At 34.6% G+C, this 18,155-nt stretch overlaps 1 protein-coding gene across 2 annotated transcripts in view; it reads right to left on the reverse strand.

The window, feature by feature from the left end:
* Window positions 1–2,075: 2,075 nt before the first annotated feature.
* c17h14orf180 (chromosome 17 C14orf180 homolog) overlaps window positions 2,076–18,155 on the reverse strand; it is a 42,747-nt gene continuing 26,667 nt past the window's right edge. Inside the window, exons 4-10 of one of the 2 annotated variants that reach the window (XM_065288672.2) lie at window positions 17,691–17,811; window positions 8,301–8,331; window positions 8,087–8,195; window positions 7,351–7,511; window positions 6,709–6,838; window positions 5,522–5,548; window positions 2,076–4,846 (exon numbers count right to left, since the gene is read on the reverse strand). In XM_065288672.2, coding sequence (XP_065144744.1) covers window positions 4,641–4,846; window positions 5,522–5,548; window positions 6,709–6,838; window positions 7,351–7,511; window positions 8,087–8,195; window positions 8,301–8,331; window positions 17,691–17,811 — 785 coding nt within the window. In that variant the 3' untranslated portion in view covers window positions 2,076–4,640. The remainder of the gene's footprint in view (window positions 4,847–5,521; window positions 5,549–6,708; window positions 6,839–7,350; window positions 7,512–8,086; window positions 8,196–8,300; window positions 8,332–17,690; window positions 17,812–18,155) is intronic. The other variant, XM_065288673.2, reaches the window with a different exon arrangement.

Here is an 18,155-nt window from a genome sequence, read left to right on the forward strand (position 1 = left end):
TTTACTCGGACGTTCCTCGCGACGCTGCTCTGATGTGGTAGAAAGGAAAAGTGGCATGATATAAAAGACACAACATAGATTATGCTATTAATAACCTTGTAGTGTTACAGTGTGCTGCTCCTAGACAATTGAAGTGTTTCATTAGACATAAAAATCAGATCCACATGCACTGTAAAGTAAAATTCTTGACACATCAGATGAGCTCAACTCAAACCTGCTTCGAAATACATTTTTGAAATATCCTTTGTGACACACAATCAAAGTCAATTTTACTGTAATTTATTGCCAGCCATGTCTAACTAAATGACATGATACATTAGCTGAACAGTTAAGATTGTAGAGCTCAGGTACCACAGATACTAGTTTGAAACTATTTCAGTTACAGTTGAACTATAATGACATTCTGTCTGTATGTGATACATGTTTCTTTACATTTCCTTTCTGTTTTTGGGTTGAGTCTAATTCTTTCCATTTGATGTTTCTATTTATGAAATATAACCATGTATATGACTGTGATAGTATTTTTCTAAAGGAGCTGCTATTTTAAGCCATGCTTGCATGTACATTTGTGTTATATTAAAATTAACAAAATTAAAGTTCCTTTTCGCTTTACAGCTATTTCAGTGACATAAAGCTATCTTCATTATGACATCAAACTTCAATGAAACAGTATTATATAGAAAGTGCTGTATTGTATACGGACAGTGATCAAATATACCATAGTACTGAAATCCACCATAGCATTAATGAGGTACTATGGTAACTACCATGATACGTGTATAGAAAGCCATCAAATGTACCATGGTATATTTTTATAAGCGTTGTGAGACTTATAAGAGTTTTTAATGATAAAATTTTTTTTTTTTTTTTTTTTTGGGTTTACTTGCTTTTATGGATAGAAAGACCTCATGAACCTTAAAGGTGATTCTATTTAAAACGACTGTTGTGCATGCTGCAATAAAATATTATGTATGCCTTTTTGGTTTACGCATCTTCTGTTATGTAAAGTTTAATGCTTATGAAACAGTCATGAGTTAATGGTATAAGCACAAGTTATGAGAATATCTCTGTAACACTCAATCCCATATGTTTCTCACAATAAAACATTGTACATACAGTAATCAGGTTTTTTTGCATCTTTTTTGTGGTAGGAAAATAACAGAAACTTTCAGGTTTATATGGTATTTATTCATTTTTAATTTATTTCAAGCATTTTTACAGCAGCATAAACAGAACTAATAATGATAATAATACAAAACAAATGATAGAAAATGGTATTTTACTGAACATGTATTTAAGAAACGCCTAGAAATATGCATTGCTGAACAAAAAAGTGTAACATGTTTTCCCTTTTGCGTTGCTTTTATTGCTTTGACGATTTCAAATAAAACCATTGAGATTTTATATTATTACAATATAATATAAAACATATTACAATAATACAAAATATTTAGTTGATTTCTAAATTTTATCCGAATTCCCCTGAAGCAGTTCCAGTAAACATAAGTGTGCAATAAGATGAAGAATTATAATGAGATATAATCAACAAAAATAAAACAGTTAAATGGTGACTATAACAAGACATTTGTTATGTATCTCACATATTCCAATTTTACTGATTTTAATCACCAAGTATACTCACAGTATAATAATACTAATTATAATAATATAATATTATTTTATAACTCACAGTGATTTAATGCAAGTCACAGCATGTTTGTATAATAAATCTGCGCACTTATCCAAACATTAATGTTTAAAATTATGTTTTTAGGGTGAATGCCTTTTTATAGAGTCTGCCAGAATGAGAATACCGTATATTACTGGCTGAATTTTATATTAATATATGAATATTTGCTTTGATGTGAGCATCACACCAGTATGTGTTAACATTCAAGACCCCTGTCATGTCAGTTACTGAAACAAAAGGTATAGTTCTTCTTTATCACTCCCCTTTTAAATTGTATCTTTAAGTTGTATATATTTTTTTATAAATGATTGCAGGCATTCATGTGAGAGCTCCAATTAAAAGTATATGACAAACACAATACAGATTTAACTCATTCCCCGCCAGCCATTTTTTGAAAAGCTTGCCCACCAGCATTTTATGTGACTTTCACAAATGTTTCACAAAATGCCTTCCAGGAAAATGTTCTTCTAAATATATAAACATACAAAAATATCAAATGAAAGAACAGACCCTCTGCTTTCAAACAAACAATAAACAAACAAACAATAAACAAACAAACAAAACAGGGAAAAACTGTTTAATCCTATCTATATGTTTCTATATTCTCTGCTTATAAACTCTTAAATATGGATATGTTTCTTTAAAAATACGAATTCTTTAGCAAAAAGCTGAAATAAGTGCATTTTTGTGAAGGAATTTTGTTAGAGATCAGATTTAGAAAGATTATCAAAACATACATAGAGTTTAAAATTAGTAAATAACGTTCTGGCTTCAATTTTTTCTTAATTGACGAGATAACTTGTCAATGGCGAGGAAAGAGTTAAGAACTGGGGAAGTGTGACACAGAAAGTTTAGTGATTCTGGAAAATCATTGAAAACTTTAATGATAAGAATCAAAGCCTTTCTTGTTATTGTAAGTTAAATACATGCAACTATTGTATAGAATGAATGAAAGAATGCTATGTAAACAATAGTTCTGTGATCGACATAAAATATGGATGTAGTTTCATAGAAAATGCTTGCACAAAGACTAGAAAAATAGAGATAACAACTGCAGATATAAAGAAAGATTAAAAGTTTAAACGTGTGAAAGAGTAGTAAAAATAAAGATAGAAAAGAAAATTCTTATAAAACAATAAACGAAAAGAATGCACTGTTGGATTTCTGCAACAATGCTGTTAGTAACACGTAAAATTGAAACAAATATTGCGAGCATAATAAAGCAGTCAACAATTTTAAATGGCATTCTTTCTTTTGCCAGTTAATCTGGCAGTACATGACACAAAATATGGCCAACTCATCCTTTAAACAGTTTCTATCTCTTACAGAGATACTTTAAGATGGAAACATTTGTGCTTAAAGTAACAGCTTTGCCCTTAATTTAAACTTGTGTAGATAAATGTTAAAGGTGTAGTCATTGTGCCAGTTCCTCTCTTTTCACATACACATTTAAATATATTCATTAACAATGTTTAGCGTCCTTCTGTATATACTGTACAGTACATGTTTTATAAGTGCATTAAATGCATATTTGTACTCTAATACTATAGCTAATAATTTGTCAAATAAATATTATTGTCTTGCATTCCACTGAGACATTCAATATCAGTATATACAGCAAATGCATTAAATGCAAAATAGTAGAACAAACAAAATAATATAAAAACAAACAAACAAAAAAAGTGTACAGTGTGCACACTGATTTTACGGTCTAATAAAGTGCTGATATAACAAAAACACCTCACAGGTGTTTTTTTAAGTGAAGATAGGCATTATTTCTGCAAAATATTCGGGTAAACAAATGTGGCCATATATCCAAACTTGTGGTCTTAAATAAAACACGTGCCAGTGGTTCTCAAACTGGGAGTGAAAAGGAATTTTTTATGAAATATAAAAATATTAAAAAAAAATACATGAATTCCTCATAATTATAGACAATAAGGCTACTAACCAACAGCAGTACATCTTAATATGTTTTGTTTCATTCAAATTATAAGTTTAAATTGTTTAAAAGGTCATGAATTTTCTTTGGGGGGCATAATGATGGGATGCACCCTACAGAGGGGCTGAGGCGCATTTTAAAAAGTTTGAGAACCACTGCCATAAGCATTTAATTCCCTCTCTATTTCCTCAAACAGGTAACGCTATAGTAGCTCTAAAACAATGATTTTAAAGCTAGTGTGGAAATCATTTTCTTATTGAGTAAATGAATTATAACTTTTTCCTGAAATTATTACTTGGATCTTACATCAGTGCGTCTGTAAGGAACCCAAGAAAGCCCTTTTTGGGAGAGCTGTTTATATCAATACAAACACATGTCTGAATCCTGCATACTTTGTTTGGTACACAGAAAGTGTGCCGTTGAAATCATCCACTTTAAATACACCAGATTATTTTAGTGGGGCAAATTATGGCTGGCATTCATTCACATTGAATTATTCAAGGATGATTGAACTTTCAATGGCAGTCTACCAATGTATTAGTCGGGCTCCAATTCTGGTGTACAGAAATCATTTGTACTCTGTTTCTATGGTTCTACAAAAATTCTGAAAGTGATAAAAGTTTTCATTAATATTCCTGCAAAGGTATTTTGGATGGAGATAAAGAAATGCATTCCAACAGATTGCCTATAATTGCTACAATGGTAAAGCACTACATACAGAGGTCATTTATATATGTTTTGGTATAATGAGGATGTGACATTAGCTATGCCACCATAAAGGGCAAAAAATGCACACCAGGTTAATGGTGCTGAAAAGCTCATGGCCTTTAAACAACTAAAAACAACAGAATTGGATGTTAAACATCCACATAGATATTGACTGGTGCCCAGTCTAAATATAACCTTAAAAATAAAGCAGTTTCTTAGTAATAAAATTTCCGTTTCTCTGTCATCCTAACCTTTCATGTTTTCTCTTAGCCACAGACAGCCCCCTGTGGTTTGTTACAGTTATTGCATGGTCAGCCATATCCAGCAGGCCCAGACTATCTGCTTAAATTGGAGCAGGTAGACAGCCAGCACCGTCTGCAGCTCCTCGCAGGAGCGCTGAGGTCTTCGGCGGTCTGTGCAGTACAGAACGAGACCAAGCACAGACAGCAGCAGGAAAAGGCAGGTCAGCAGGGCCAGATGCAAATTGTTCTGAGGCGTGTCATACACTGTGAAACACAAAACCCCAAAATAACTTGAAATAAAATTTCATAGCTAAGAATAATAAATGGAAAGTCACAAATAAATAGATAGAAGTACAAATAATGGCACAATAAATGTACATAATAATAGCACAATTCATGCTATAATTCATTTAAATAATTTGAAGAAAAATGACAAAAAAGGCTTGTTTTACATCAGGCTGCATGCAAAAAAGTATATCCAACCATGTGACCCTTATAAGTGACCCAATATTGCATTTCACCGATAACACTGATGTCAGTGAAAGCAATGGATTGAAATTTAAATTTAAAAATTTAAAAAAGGTCCTCAAGGTCCTAAAATCCCTCCTGTATTCCTATTTTTTTATTTATTTTTTTGTTGATAAAAGCATCTGCCAAATGCATAAATGTAATATTTACCACTTAGGTACAGAGGTCTATGAACTCATTAGGACCAGTGCAAGTTGTAGTTTTTGACAGGGTTTTTACATTTTTGACAGTATAAGGTAGATTTAGAAACGTTGAAAACAAGTGGATAACAAGTGTAGTATTATCTAGAAAAACTCTTAAAACTACAGCACAATGACACTCATAAACTCTTCTGTCTCACATGCAAATACATTTTTATTTGTGCTTTTCATGCATTTTAGGGAAACACCACTCGCATTCAATTTCACTTACCTCCTAAACAGTCATAGTATGGAATGTCTGGAAACCCACATAAACAAGTAATAATGAGGTTTAAGTTTAAGTTGGTTTCATAGTATTTGTGAACTATAAACATTTCTTCTTTGATATTTCTTGCAATATCTTTAGTGACAGTAAATTATTAAGCTTCATAAATGCATAGCCAACACCAGTGACTTCTTTTTCGAGGGCGCACGATGCAAAGCTCTTCAAAACATGTATTTAGTCTGTCATGTCAAAAAGGGATTTGGCGCATCATATGAACTTTTGTGCATCATGCATCATGTCAAAATACGTTCCTGCTGCAGACGCTTCGGGTTTATGATAAATAAAAAGATGCTCGCGTTTGCCAGAGTTTAGTGTTAAGTTAGTGTCTTGTATTTTGTAAATGTGTGCATCTCTTTTTCATAAACCCTTTCAACACGTGTGCAGCAGGCATGTATTTTGACATGACGCATGATGCACACAGGTTCACATGAAGAACAAAACATATTTTGACATGACGACCCACACACAACACTCCGAAACACATTTTAAATTTGTGCTCCTCGGAAGAGAAGTCACCGGCCGCCACTGGTCAACAAAACAATTTGTGTAAAAATTGAGAAAATTGGAAAGTAGTTGCATTTCATGCTATATTAATTTAAGGTCATCTAACATCTCTAATAGTTCTCTCTCATTGTTTTTAAATAAAGCAATAGGACACCAGTTTGCTCCCTATTGTTGGGAAAAAGCCAAAAAGATTCATCAAGCAATAGCATGAACTTTTATTTATATTAGGTTTTGTAAACCCATTGAATGCAAGACAACAGCTCTTCAGGGAAAGACAAAGTGTACTGATGCATATAAACAGAACTGAACAGACACTCTAAATTACCTTCCTTAAATTCATTAAATTTGTTGTTTTATTAACATAACAGTTTTGTTGGCACAGATTGCACACTGCCTTATTTGCATGTATAATTAATCTGGCAAGTAAATCACTTGGGCATGTTTGTGCATCCATGTTATGTTTTCCTTGTTTGCTTTATTGGGGATTCATTAAGCATAGCCCTTAATGGGAAATCTTTTACAAGCCATTACAGCATGTTTAAATTTACTTGACTTTTAAGGTCCCTGCTCTTAATAATGCAAAAATTCCCTTTAACAGTTAAAGGCACCCCAAATGACGCTTAACTCACCGTGAACTGTTATCTCCGGCTCTTTGAAGCGAACTCGCCTCTCGGTTTTTCGTCTGCGCAGTGATGCTGACTCTACATTGCTCACACTGGACCTTTTCAGGATGGAGGTGGGCAGCTTTTCACTTGTGATCTGAAAGAAAGAACATAATTAAAGATTTTGACTTTAAGAATGTGATAGATCCAGCTATGACTATGCCAAAAATGTGGAATCGATTAATTAAATCTCATTGGTTCTATCGGGTCTCATGACTACACTCTGAAAAACGCTGGGTTATTTTCAACTCAGTGTTTGGTCAAAAAGGGATGAACTCAGCCAATAATTTATCCTGTAGGTTGTTTCAACCCAAAATGCTTGGTTATTTAAGCAAACTATTTGGTAAAATATATACATGTTCTGGGTTAATTTAATCCAACAATTAACCCAATGCTGGGTTGAAAGTAACTGCTCACTTCTGCTCACTTAAATGCATCAGTCTGTGATAACATGAATTTTCTGCCTGATATCTAAATATGCAATCATCAGATTCAGAGGACAGAAAGGATGCTCATTCTGCATAGGCATTTACTTGGTGGGCTTCAGAAACAACAAAAGATTGTAAAAGATTTTACGCTAAGAACAAGAATTAAGCTCAAAGCTATTACCTTATTTGTAGGAGATTCATGTTGTGTGTATGTTTCTTTTCTGTGCCTCAGCTCAGAGTGTTTGTCCTTATGGCTTTGAGAAATGCCACTTAAAGCATCGCTAAATGATTCAGTGGCAGTGAACCTCTTCGAAAGAGTCGACACACACTCACCTAATGAATCTGTAAAACAAACATCACTTAACAAACTCCTAAACAACACAGCTTAACAGCAACAGACATTTCTGTGTTGAATTGTCTATAAAATAGCTCTGAAAGAATTTCTTTTAGAAAGTTAACTTAGCAGCTGCAGTTCGACATTCATGACACATTGTTGCCCCATACGCAATATCTTTCATCGTCCTCTATTATAAAAGAGATGATGTTGAGCAGCCTCGCCTTCAAAAAAACTAGCAAAGCAAGCTGTGCTCACTTAAATGCATCAGACTGTGATGACATGAATTTTCTGGCTGATATCTAAATATGCAATCATCAGAGGACAGAAAGGACGCTCATTCTGCAGTTTACCGCGAGTAGGCATTTTACTTATTGGGCAATAGTCTGCAAGCATTTTTTACAGATCTACATACAGTACAGTTATGCTTAGATGTGAAGCAATTAAAGTGATTTACTGTTGAGAGAGGGAAAAGGCTGTGTATGCCGGGAAGCCACTATGAATATTATGCTGTATACTCTATATACTGAGATTTCACTGTAAGTTCATTTGAAATAAAGTATCTGTCAAACATGTGTCTTACTAGTATATTCTGTTTTGCCAATCTCAGCATAGACGGTGGCAAGCAGCTCCAGACTCCGGGCCGTGATGGGGTGATCATTACCAAAAGCCCGCTGGTTGATTTTAGTGGCCTTAACAAAAGTTATTGGGAGAAAGTAATTAGAAACATATTTTCTCATGGTTTATTATTAACAATCATGTTAGTTAAATACTAAAAAGAAATTCACATACTGTACCTTGCCACTGTACTCCAATGCAAGATGGGGTCTGAAAGCAATGAGTGATTAAAAATCATTAGAACTCATAACAATTTTCTATTTACTTTCCACTGTTTGCTATCTTCCAGCTGTTTTTTTCTCTATACTAGCATTTTAAATACAAAATTACATGTTAAATCAATGGGTTGGATCCGGTTATTAATGCAAACAGTTCTTGTATTTTGCGCAAAAAAAACGTCTTTTGACTGTCTGACCAAATAAGATGTAAAAATCACTTGGTTGTGGCCCTGTTTTCACAATGGAAATGTCTAAATGTGGTACTGTAGAGTAATCCACATTCTGGAAAATTTTATTATAGTATATCACACATACAGAAAATAATTACACTGTGCATATTGCTTACATACGTCATACTGGAAAGATTTCATAGCTAGTATGCTATTGTTCTGTTGTGGATAGCCACTATCTCTCCAGCTGATTATTTACTGTACACGTGACATAAAAATAAATGTGTGTGTTGTACAGTATATTATTGATCTGCAAATCCATATCATTGATTGTGCCTTGGAGACTCAGTTGACCCATTCCCATACTCTAGAGCAGTGGTTCCCAAACTTTTTCAGCGTGTGGCCCCCCTTGTGTACGGTGCATTCCTTCATGGTCCGACAAAGAAAATTTGAGACAAAAAACTGTTCTAAAACTCAACATTTTAATAAAAAAAAACATTACATTATACAAAAAAGTAGTGCTTTTGGTTAGTAGACTTATTGTTTTACTTTAATTACACAGAATTCATGATAAATTAATGTATTTCATAAAATGTCATAAAACTGGGGCCCCCCTGGCACCATCTTGCGGCCCCCAGTTTGAAAACCACTGCTCTAGAGTAATGCAACTTTACCAGAGCACATCATGTTTAAGTTATCCTGGACCACTCACTCTGGTTCTTTTCATTCGGTACTTGGAGTGTAAATAAAAAGAGCAATTTTTTCAGTTCTGCAGGTGTTGTAATTATTTTGGCCACCACTATATACAGTCTTGTTCAAAATAATAGCGGTACAATGTGACTAACCAGAATAATCAAGGTTTTTAGTATATTTTGTATTGCTACGTGGCAAACAAGTTACCAGTAGGTTCAGTAGATTCTCAGAAAACAAATGAGACCCAGCATTCATGATATGCACGCTCTTAAGGCTGTGCAATTGGGCAAGTAGTTTAATTAGTTGAAAGGGGTGTGTTCAAAAAAATTGCAGTGTGGCATTCAATCACTGAGGTCATCAATTTTGTGAAGAAACAGGTGTGAATCAGGTGGCCCCTATTTAAGGATGAAGCCAACACTTGTTGAACATGCATTTGAAAGCTGAGGAAAATGGGTTGTTCAAGACATTGTTCAGAAGAACAGCGTACTTTGATTAAAAAGTTGATTGGAGAGGGGAAAACCTATAAAGAGGTGCAAAAAATGATAGGCTGTTCAGCTAAAATGATCTCCAATGCCTTAAAATGGAGAGCAAAACCAGAGAGACGTGGAAGAAAACGGAGGACAACCATCAAAATGGATAGAAGAATAACCAGAATGGCAAAGGCTCAGCCAATGATCACCTCCAGGATGATCAAAGACAGTCTGGAGTTACCTGTAAGTACTGTGACAGTTAGAAGACGTTTGTGTGAAGCTAATCTATTTTCAAGAATCCCCCGCAAAGTCCCTCTGTTAAAAAAAGGCATGTGCAGAAGAGGTTACAATTTGCCAAAGAACACATCAACTGGCCTAAAGAGAAATGGAGGAACATTTTGTGGACTGATGAGAGTAAAATTGTTCTTTTTGGGTCCAAGGGCCACAGGCAGTTTGTGAGACGACCCCCAAACTCTGAATTCAAGCCACAGTACACAGTGAAGCATGGAGGTGCAAGCATCATGATATGGGCATGTTTCTCCTACTATGGTGTTGGGCCTATTTATCGCATACCATGGATCATGGATCAGTTTGCATATGTTAAAATACTGGAACTTACCTATGCTGAATAGGACATGCCCTTGAAATGGTTGTTTCAACAAGACAATGACCCAAAACACACTAGTAAACGGGCAAAGTCTTGGTTCCAAACCAACAAAATTAATGTTATGGAGTGGCCAGCCCAATCTCCAGACCTTAATCCAATTGAGAACTTGTGGGGTGATATCAAAAATGCTGTTTCTGAAGCAAAACCAAGAAATGTGAATAAATTGTGGAATGTTGTTAAAGAATCATGGAGTGGAATAACAGCTGAGAGGTGCCACAAGTTGGTTGACTCCATGCCACACAGATGTCAAGCAGTTTTAAAAAACTGTGGTCATACAACTAAATATTAGTTTAGTGATTCACAGGATTGCTAAATCCCAGAAAAAAAAATGTTTGTACAAAATAGTTTTGAGTTTGTACAGTCAAAGGTAGACACTGCTATTTTTTTGAACACACCCCTTTCAACTAATTGCCCAATTGCACAGCCTTAAGAGCGTGCATATCATGAATGCTGGGTCTTGTTTGTTTTCTGAGAATCTACTGAACTGGTAACTTGTTTGCCACGTAGCAATAAAAAATATAATAAAAACCTTGATTATTCTGGTTAGTCACATTGTACTCAGTGCCGGTCCTAGATGCTGGGGGGCCCTAAGCAAAGCTTTGTTAGGGGCCCTCTGTCAGTGCATTCAGACCCTTATAGCATAGCACACATACATATCGGAGACGTCTATTTGATGTCTGCGTTTACATCTGCAAGATGTCTTATTTAAATTGTTTTCTCATCTGCAATACGTCTGTGAGACGTCTCCTAAAAGATGTCATATAGACATATTGAAGATGTCTGCAAGACGTTTTTGATTTAGAATGTATGTAAAGCAGCTCTTTTCCTTTATAAGATGTTTTTACACACCAGATGTATTCCAGATCTCCAGATCTTTACCAGACATCTCACAGACGTACCTGTGCTATCTGGGTAAAACCCAGTCAATGTTGCTGTTAGTTAGTTGTTAACTAACCACATAGTGTATTATCTTATAGCTGTATAATATTCCCATATGCACATTACTTTGAAACCCTGACTGATAAACTTGCTGATTATAACATGAAACATGTATTTGCTGATAAGTTGTTTTGATTTAAAATGTGTTGTGAGAAGCACTAAAAAATTTACCTGATCTAAATGAATGTAATGAATCAAATTAAATTACATATAAATACATACTGTTAATACACAGGGGTTAAATTGGGATTTGTTATGTGGGGGGGGGGGGCTCTGTGGGGAGGGGTACTTCGAGGGGTAACATGTTTAATACTGATGACAGCAAAGCCACTGGTGTGTTTCAATGACATTCTGGACCTCTGATAGGATTTGATAAGTTTCAGCTTTAAAAGAGCATTTCACCCGTAGAAACATTAATCTTTATTGAAAGTGTTATATTTGTAGTCGAAATGTAACATACATTTAGAATTTGGTGCCTATTTGACAGAGAAAAGGGGTGTTTGTAGTCTCATTCCCTCAACAAAGACATTGCACTTCCTTCTTTCAATGATGCAAAATGATGATTTTTACATCATTGAAAGAAGGAAGTGCAACACTGAAATCTGTATTTCTCCAGTCTCAGCGGCAACTGAGAAAATGATGCATGACCATTCAAAAACATGACTGGAGTTCTAACTATACAAAGCTTAATGCAAATGGGTGAAGTGTCCCTTTAAAGCTGTCACAGAGGTTGACCCCAAATATTTTAAAAATAGTGTCTGATTTTAAATATTGCAAATCTATGAGTTTGACACCCTATATCCATTTGTTGCACATGTCATTATGCACAACTGATCAAACTTTAAAGGAAGTTAAAAGAATCAATCTCCTTGAATAATTCTAGGCATAAGATGCCCAAAAAGACTCAATTAACAAGATAAGGTACAACACACAGTACTGTATCAGCAACATGTCTTAGAAATTAGCCATAGAGATTCCCTATGCTGGTCAGCAGCTACAATCACTATAGTTAGGTTTGATTTGTGTAATCAAAATACATTATTTTATTATCTATACAATGAGTTATATCCAGTGTTATCCAGTTAACATACTGTAATTAAACGAGTGACAAATACTTTAATCCTTTACAAATTTCAAGTCTTCTATTAAGTTTTCTCGACGTGGGCACCATTCTTATCTCTCTCTCTCTCTCTCTCTCTCTCTCTCTCTCTCTCTCTCTCTCTCTCTCTCGTCAAATTATCCTGCACGAGAGCGCGTTCTTGAAGTTCAAAGGAAAAAGCGCGTGTTTTCGCGGCAATTGTGTCACCCAATTCGCGTCATTTGAATCGCCCCATGCTAAGACGCGTGTCTTTACATTGACTTAATCTGCTCGCGCAAATCCTTTATCTTGTTCCCTTGCTTCACGTTTTTTTTCCCTTTATTCTGCTCCAGACGGATAGCTTTGTCTTTGTTTAAAATCAATGGTGGGCATATAATATGCGCATCGTTACCAAATCACTCTTCTGCGTCATGCACGCGGCCGTTTCTAAATTTGAAGGCTGCAACCTCCGGATCATGTCGCATATTCGCGCTGCATACGTCATCAAGCCTGATTTATTTAAGTTAAATAAGCATTTCATTTGCAAGTCATAAGCATAATATAACAATTAACCATTAACTAACAATAATAGTCAACATTATAATTGTTAATATTCTAAAATACGTTTTTATGACGCATATGCAGCCTACAAATGTGACCTCTGAAGGCTGCAGCCTTCGGATTGAGAAACTGCCTGCATGTTGTCCGAGTACATATCAGTGATTTAAGAAATCATTAAGTATTTTTAAAAACCCGCACAAATTCGGAAGTTTGCAAATTATTTAAATTATAGCGTCTTGTTTTCATTAAACATAATAATAATTTTTCTTTGATATAATGGTTTTAAATAATTCTGAGATCAAGGGGGCCCTCTAGTGGTGCGGGGCCCTATGCAAATTGCCTACTTTGCGTATAGGAAAGACCGGCACTGATTGTACTGCTATTATTTTGAACAAGACTGTATATATATATATATATATATATATATATATATATATATATATATATATATATATATATATATATATATATATATATATATATATATATATATATATATATATATATACACACAAGTATCTAGTATTGTATCTGGAGAGTATTAAAAAGTAAATTCTTAATTTTAGGCGAAATCTGATATCTGCCGTGTTATTGTCATCTTTTCTCCCTTTTTCCCAAAAACGCGATAAACGCCAGTCCTCCTTATATGCAGAATGCAATAAATCCGCTTAAAACAAGTCACAGCGCACCATTCCACGCATTGTAAACAACAATGGCGGCCCGCTGAATACACACGGAATCCTAGTTTTCCTCATCTACTTTGTATTTCGTGACCACAAACAAACAAAAACAAAATAATACTTTTATGGCATTGATAAACCTGTGGTGGTTTTCTGTGCATGGTGGGGAAGAAACGTAAGCCATCAAAATCGGGAGACAGAAAAATGCCGGCTGTTGCTTGTTCTCACACAACAGCATCAAGCTTCTGTTGTGTTAACACATTGACCTCAGAGGATCTAAAGCTTTCCATTATTTTACTTGAAGTAAACAAAAATTAAGAAGGACCAACACATTTTAAAGCTGATTGTTGTCAAAAAAGTTCAGCGACGACATCCCAAGATGACAGCAGCAATGACAGTGTTCTTAATATGACAAATTAAGTGTTTTGATTAATACCATTAATGTTTTGATTTTTAATCAATGTATATCACTAGTCAACTAAATGAATATAACATGGCAAAGATGAATGCACATTTATATATTAATTCAACAGATTTATAGCATTTCGAAAAAAATAAAAATAAATTTACTGTATAATCTTCATAAGAATCATAATCTTCATGTAACACACCCCCATTCCATCTTCTGGTGGTGGCGACACTGTTTGAATAGTATAATATAAGAACTGAGTATAATATAAGATTGGACTGGGCCTTATACCTGGAGGGTTGAATCTAGATGTATGAGATATGGGGTCAATTTAATAAAAAAACCTTATTTGTGTAAAAACAAATAATGTAAAAACGTCACCCTGATTTGCATAATTTATAATTAGTTAGTTAGATGTTCTATTCAGATCCATATGTTGTACGCATCAATAAAACATTTGGCACACAGTATACTGGTACATACTGCATAACATGTGTAATATGACAGTGTGCTAATTTGAACAAATCCGTCTCCCCCTAAGTCCTGGCACGTCCTGCCAACTTCCACAAAAGCCACAGGCCACCCATAAAAGCAAATCCTTATTTGAACAAGACTAAAGCAAGTGTGAGTAATCATGAGTCCAAAAATAATACATTCTATACCTAAATCCTGCGATTTAAAGTAAAGTAGATATCATAGTTTATCTAGTAAACTTTAATTTGATCTGCTGTAAAGATTATTTTTTTGCTTTGAGGCAGTTGTACAATGTAGAGCACTTGGCATAAAGTTACATTTGATGCCACAGGCCTGGCACCTTCACTTAATTTGAACAAAGAAATAGTTTGTGGAATGTCCCACAAATAGCCCAACTCTGCCTAGAGCAGTTAGGCATGCAGATTCATTACAGCACCCATCACAACAAATCCAGGCACACGTGTGTTGTAATTCCAACTGAGGTGCCTAATGAAGGTAATGGAAATGCATCACCCATGCCAAAGATATGGCTTTGTGATCTACTCTCTACTGTTTACTGTTTGGCTGAAGCTCCTGGCATGTGGGTAAAAATATTTGGCAGTGCTGTTTGTTTAATAAGAATTGTCATAGTCGTTTCAGATATAATTATAACGGTATTTATAAATAAACATAACGTTTTAAATATGGATATTTTCCCTCAGAAGGCCTTTATTAACCCCCTGCAGCTGTGTGGGTTACTTCTGTGAAGGATGGATGGACTTTTTTGGGCTTGAAAGTCATGGACCTTGTTTTCTACTGTTATAAAGATTGAAAGAGCCAAGACATTTTCTAAAATAATGAAAGATGATTGACATTTCGAATGGCTTGAGTAAATCATGGGATAATTTTCATTTTTTTGCTGAACTATCCCTTTAATGTGCACTTTCCTATTCTCTCTTATTAAATGCAGCACTTGTTGTTTTAGTCAAAACATATGTTGGTTTAGTTATAATGGTTATGTTTTAATTTATAATGACTAAGTGTTGGTTTGCAATGTTTAGGACTGTCCTCAGGAGACATCTGATCGGACACAACATGGCAAAGCTCTCGGCTACAAGCGCACTTCCTGTTTTAACACTGAAAGATTCAAGAGGCAAAACCACGTCTTACAGTGTTTTATTCCCTGAATTTCAGACATCCCAAACTAAATTTATTGCTGAATTCCATCTCTAGGATTTAAATCTAAATGGAATTTTAGTAAAATAACTATATTTAGTCCAATGTAAAAAAATTATTTAAGCAGAAATCTAAAACGTTTTTGGTTAAAACAAGAACAAAATCGAGCAAGCACATAACAATTAGAGAAGGATTTTTTTAGTTTTCATGTTACCGTAGTTCGACTTTATTAAGTAACTCACAGTGTTAGTATCAAAAAGAGATGCAAGTTATTAATTGCAGCTTTAAGTTAAAGTTTCAAATTTTGTGATGTTCATCAAACATCTCTACAAAGATAAAAAATATATTAATATTGGCCTCAAAAATGATCAAGGTGTTTTTGTGGTTCTGTGAGAGCAATGATATTGCTAAAAAAGCTGACCTCAATAAGATTAGCATGGCCATTGTCCTACTTGGCTGACTGTATCTTGAAGACCATTCCTCTTCAGGTTTCCAGAGTTACCTTACCCAAAGACTTTAAAGGATTACATGCAAATGGTGTGGCTACCATCAAAGTTCATTGTTCTCTGAAACAATATCTTATTGAGGCAGCAATAAAACAATCTCGTTCTCATTCAAGTTTAATGTCATACTCATTCCCGTTGCACTAACAAGCTGTCCCCTTCCCTAGGAAAATTAGGTTAAATGTGTTTAAGTTTCCAAACAGTGCCAATAGTGGAACATAAATGTCCTGGAGTGTATGCGGTAGTGGCCTAACAAAAGACTGCTTCATCATGTTAAGCCCCTAGAGGAAAGAGGACACCTGAGTCAGTGTGTCCCAGTAACATTTGAAACCTTGAAACTCACATACTGTAACAAAAGTCACCTTTCCCTTCCTCGTTCTCTCTATGAGTGTTGGATTGGCTCAGTATGAGGATTCAGATATCTGAAGTGAAGACATGCAAATAACTATTTCTAATTTAGCATGTTGTAATTGACTTGATTCATTACATAAGATAAAATAATATTATGATATAATTTTATTTTACAGTGCTTTTAGATGAAGGTTTCATTCCTGTCAGGTTTGTAGAAAAGCTAACCTCAGGCTGAAACAACACTTTTCGTTTAGTAAGTAAAAATTACTAAAATGTGTTTATTGGTGTAAATGATTTTGAAACATACTCAAATTTTAATTCATAATACTGAAATTAATGTTTTCAAATGCTAAAATGTATTAATGTATTACCACTAGACTTTTTATTTTGAATACATTTTTTTACTTTTATTGCATCACTGTGAATAATCTTTCAATTATGTATCAATATTCAATATATTAAGATATCAAGATTATATGTGTACAGAATTGCATTTTGCAGGATCATTTTATGTATAAAACAGTAAATCACACAAAAGCTGTCAGCAAAAATAAACAGACTCTGCTGTGTTCTGTGCCAAATAACATAACACTGATTGTATGCCAGACGCTGACACTCTTAAATAAATATCATTTTATTATCTTAACTGTATTAAGATGATAAATCATATATGACAGGAATCATTAAACACTCTTGATCAGTATACATGTTTGACTGGGGCTAGTTAAAACCACCAATCTATTTCTCAGGGTTGGTTTAGTTTTGAAAGTGAGTTTCTGTGAAGGCACATACCCTTAATGCAGATTACATACAGTATAGTAGATACTGTACAGAAACATCAAAACATTGTTTTGCTAGCTAAAATTGTGGAATGTCGACTGGATAAATAACACATGACAAATGGCCCAAATAAAAATCTGACATGTTGATCCTATCAAACATTTATGTAAAATAGCCTTGCCCTGAACGCAGAGTTCAATATGTGATTATTATAGTGATAATGAAAAAAGTAATTTTCCATAAAAAATGATGACAATTTAGAAATATGTTACTGTGCAATTTCTATACATTTTGACTCAATCCAGATATAGTACTTGTAACTTTTTTAACCCTTGTTAATTTTTTATGTCAAACTGTTACTTTACTGAAATAAAGCTGGTGAGAAACAACTGCACGTGTTTACAGTCATCATGACTCCTACCTTTTGCTCATGATGCAGAGCTGGGCCAGCCGCTCAAGATCCTGGGCCTGTGAAGTCTGTTCTGATAACTCCTCCTGGGACAAACATCCTGATGTTCCCAGAGATCCGTCTTCCTGAGACCCTGATTCAAGCAAAATCTGTCAGAAACCTCGCAGATGATGCAAACACAGCCAGAGACTCACATACAGAATGTCAACAAGACTATTACAAGACAATAACAAAAAGAGCGCACGGTTGGAAGAGAGACGACGGTAAAGAGAGAGAGAGAGAGAGAGAAAGTGAGAGAGGTAGGTTCTGTGAGGACAACGGACAGGTGATCATTGTGGCCACACCCATACATTCAAATACTCAAGATAATGCAAACGTATGAAAAACAAAAGCTAAATCCTTAACCACAACTAATAATTAACAAACCTTTAACTAGCAATTTACATTACAAGCAAAACCATTAACAATGACATTCAA

The sequence above is a fragment of the Paramisgurnus dabryanus genome, chromosome 17 (assembly GCF_030506205.2).
Source record: "Paramisgurnus dabryanus chromosome 17, PD_genome_1.1, whole genome shotgun sequence".
Classification (NCBI taxonomy): Eukaryota; Metazoa; Chordata; class Actinopteri; order Cypriniformes; family Cobitidae; genus Paramisgurnus; species Paramisgurnus dabryanus.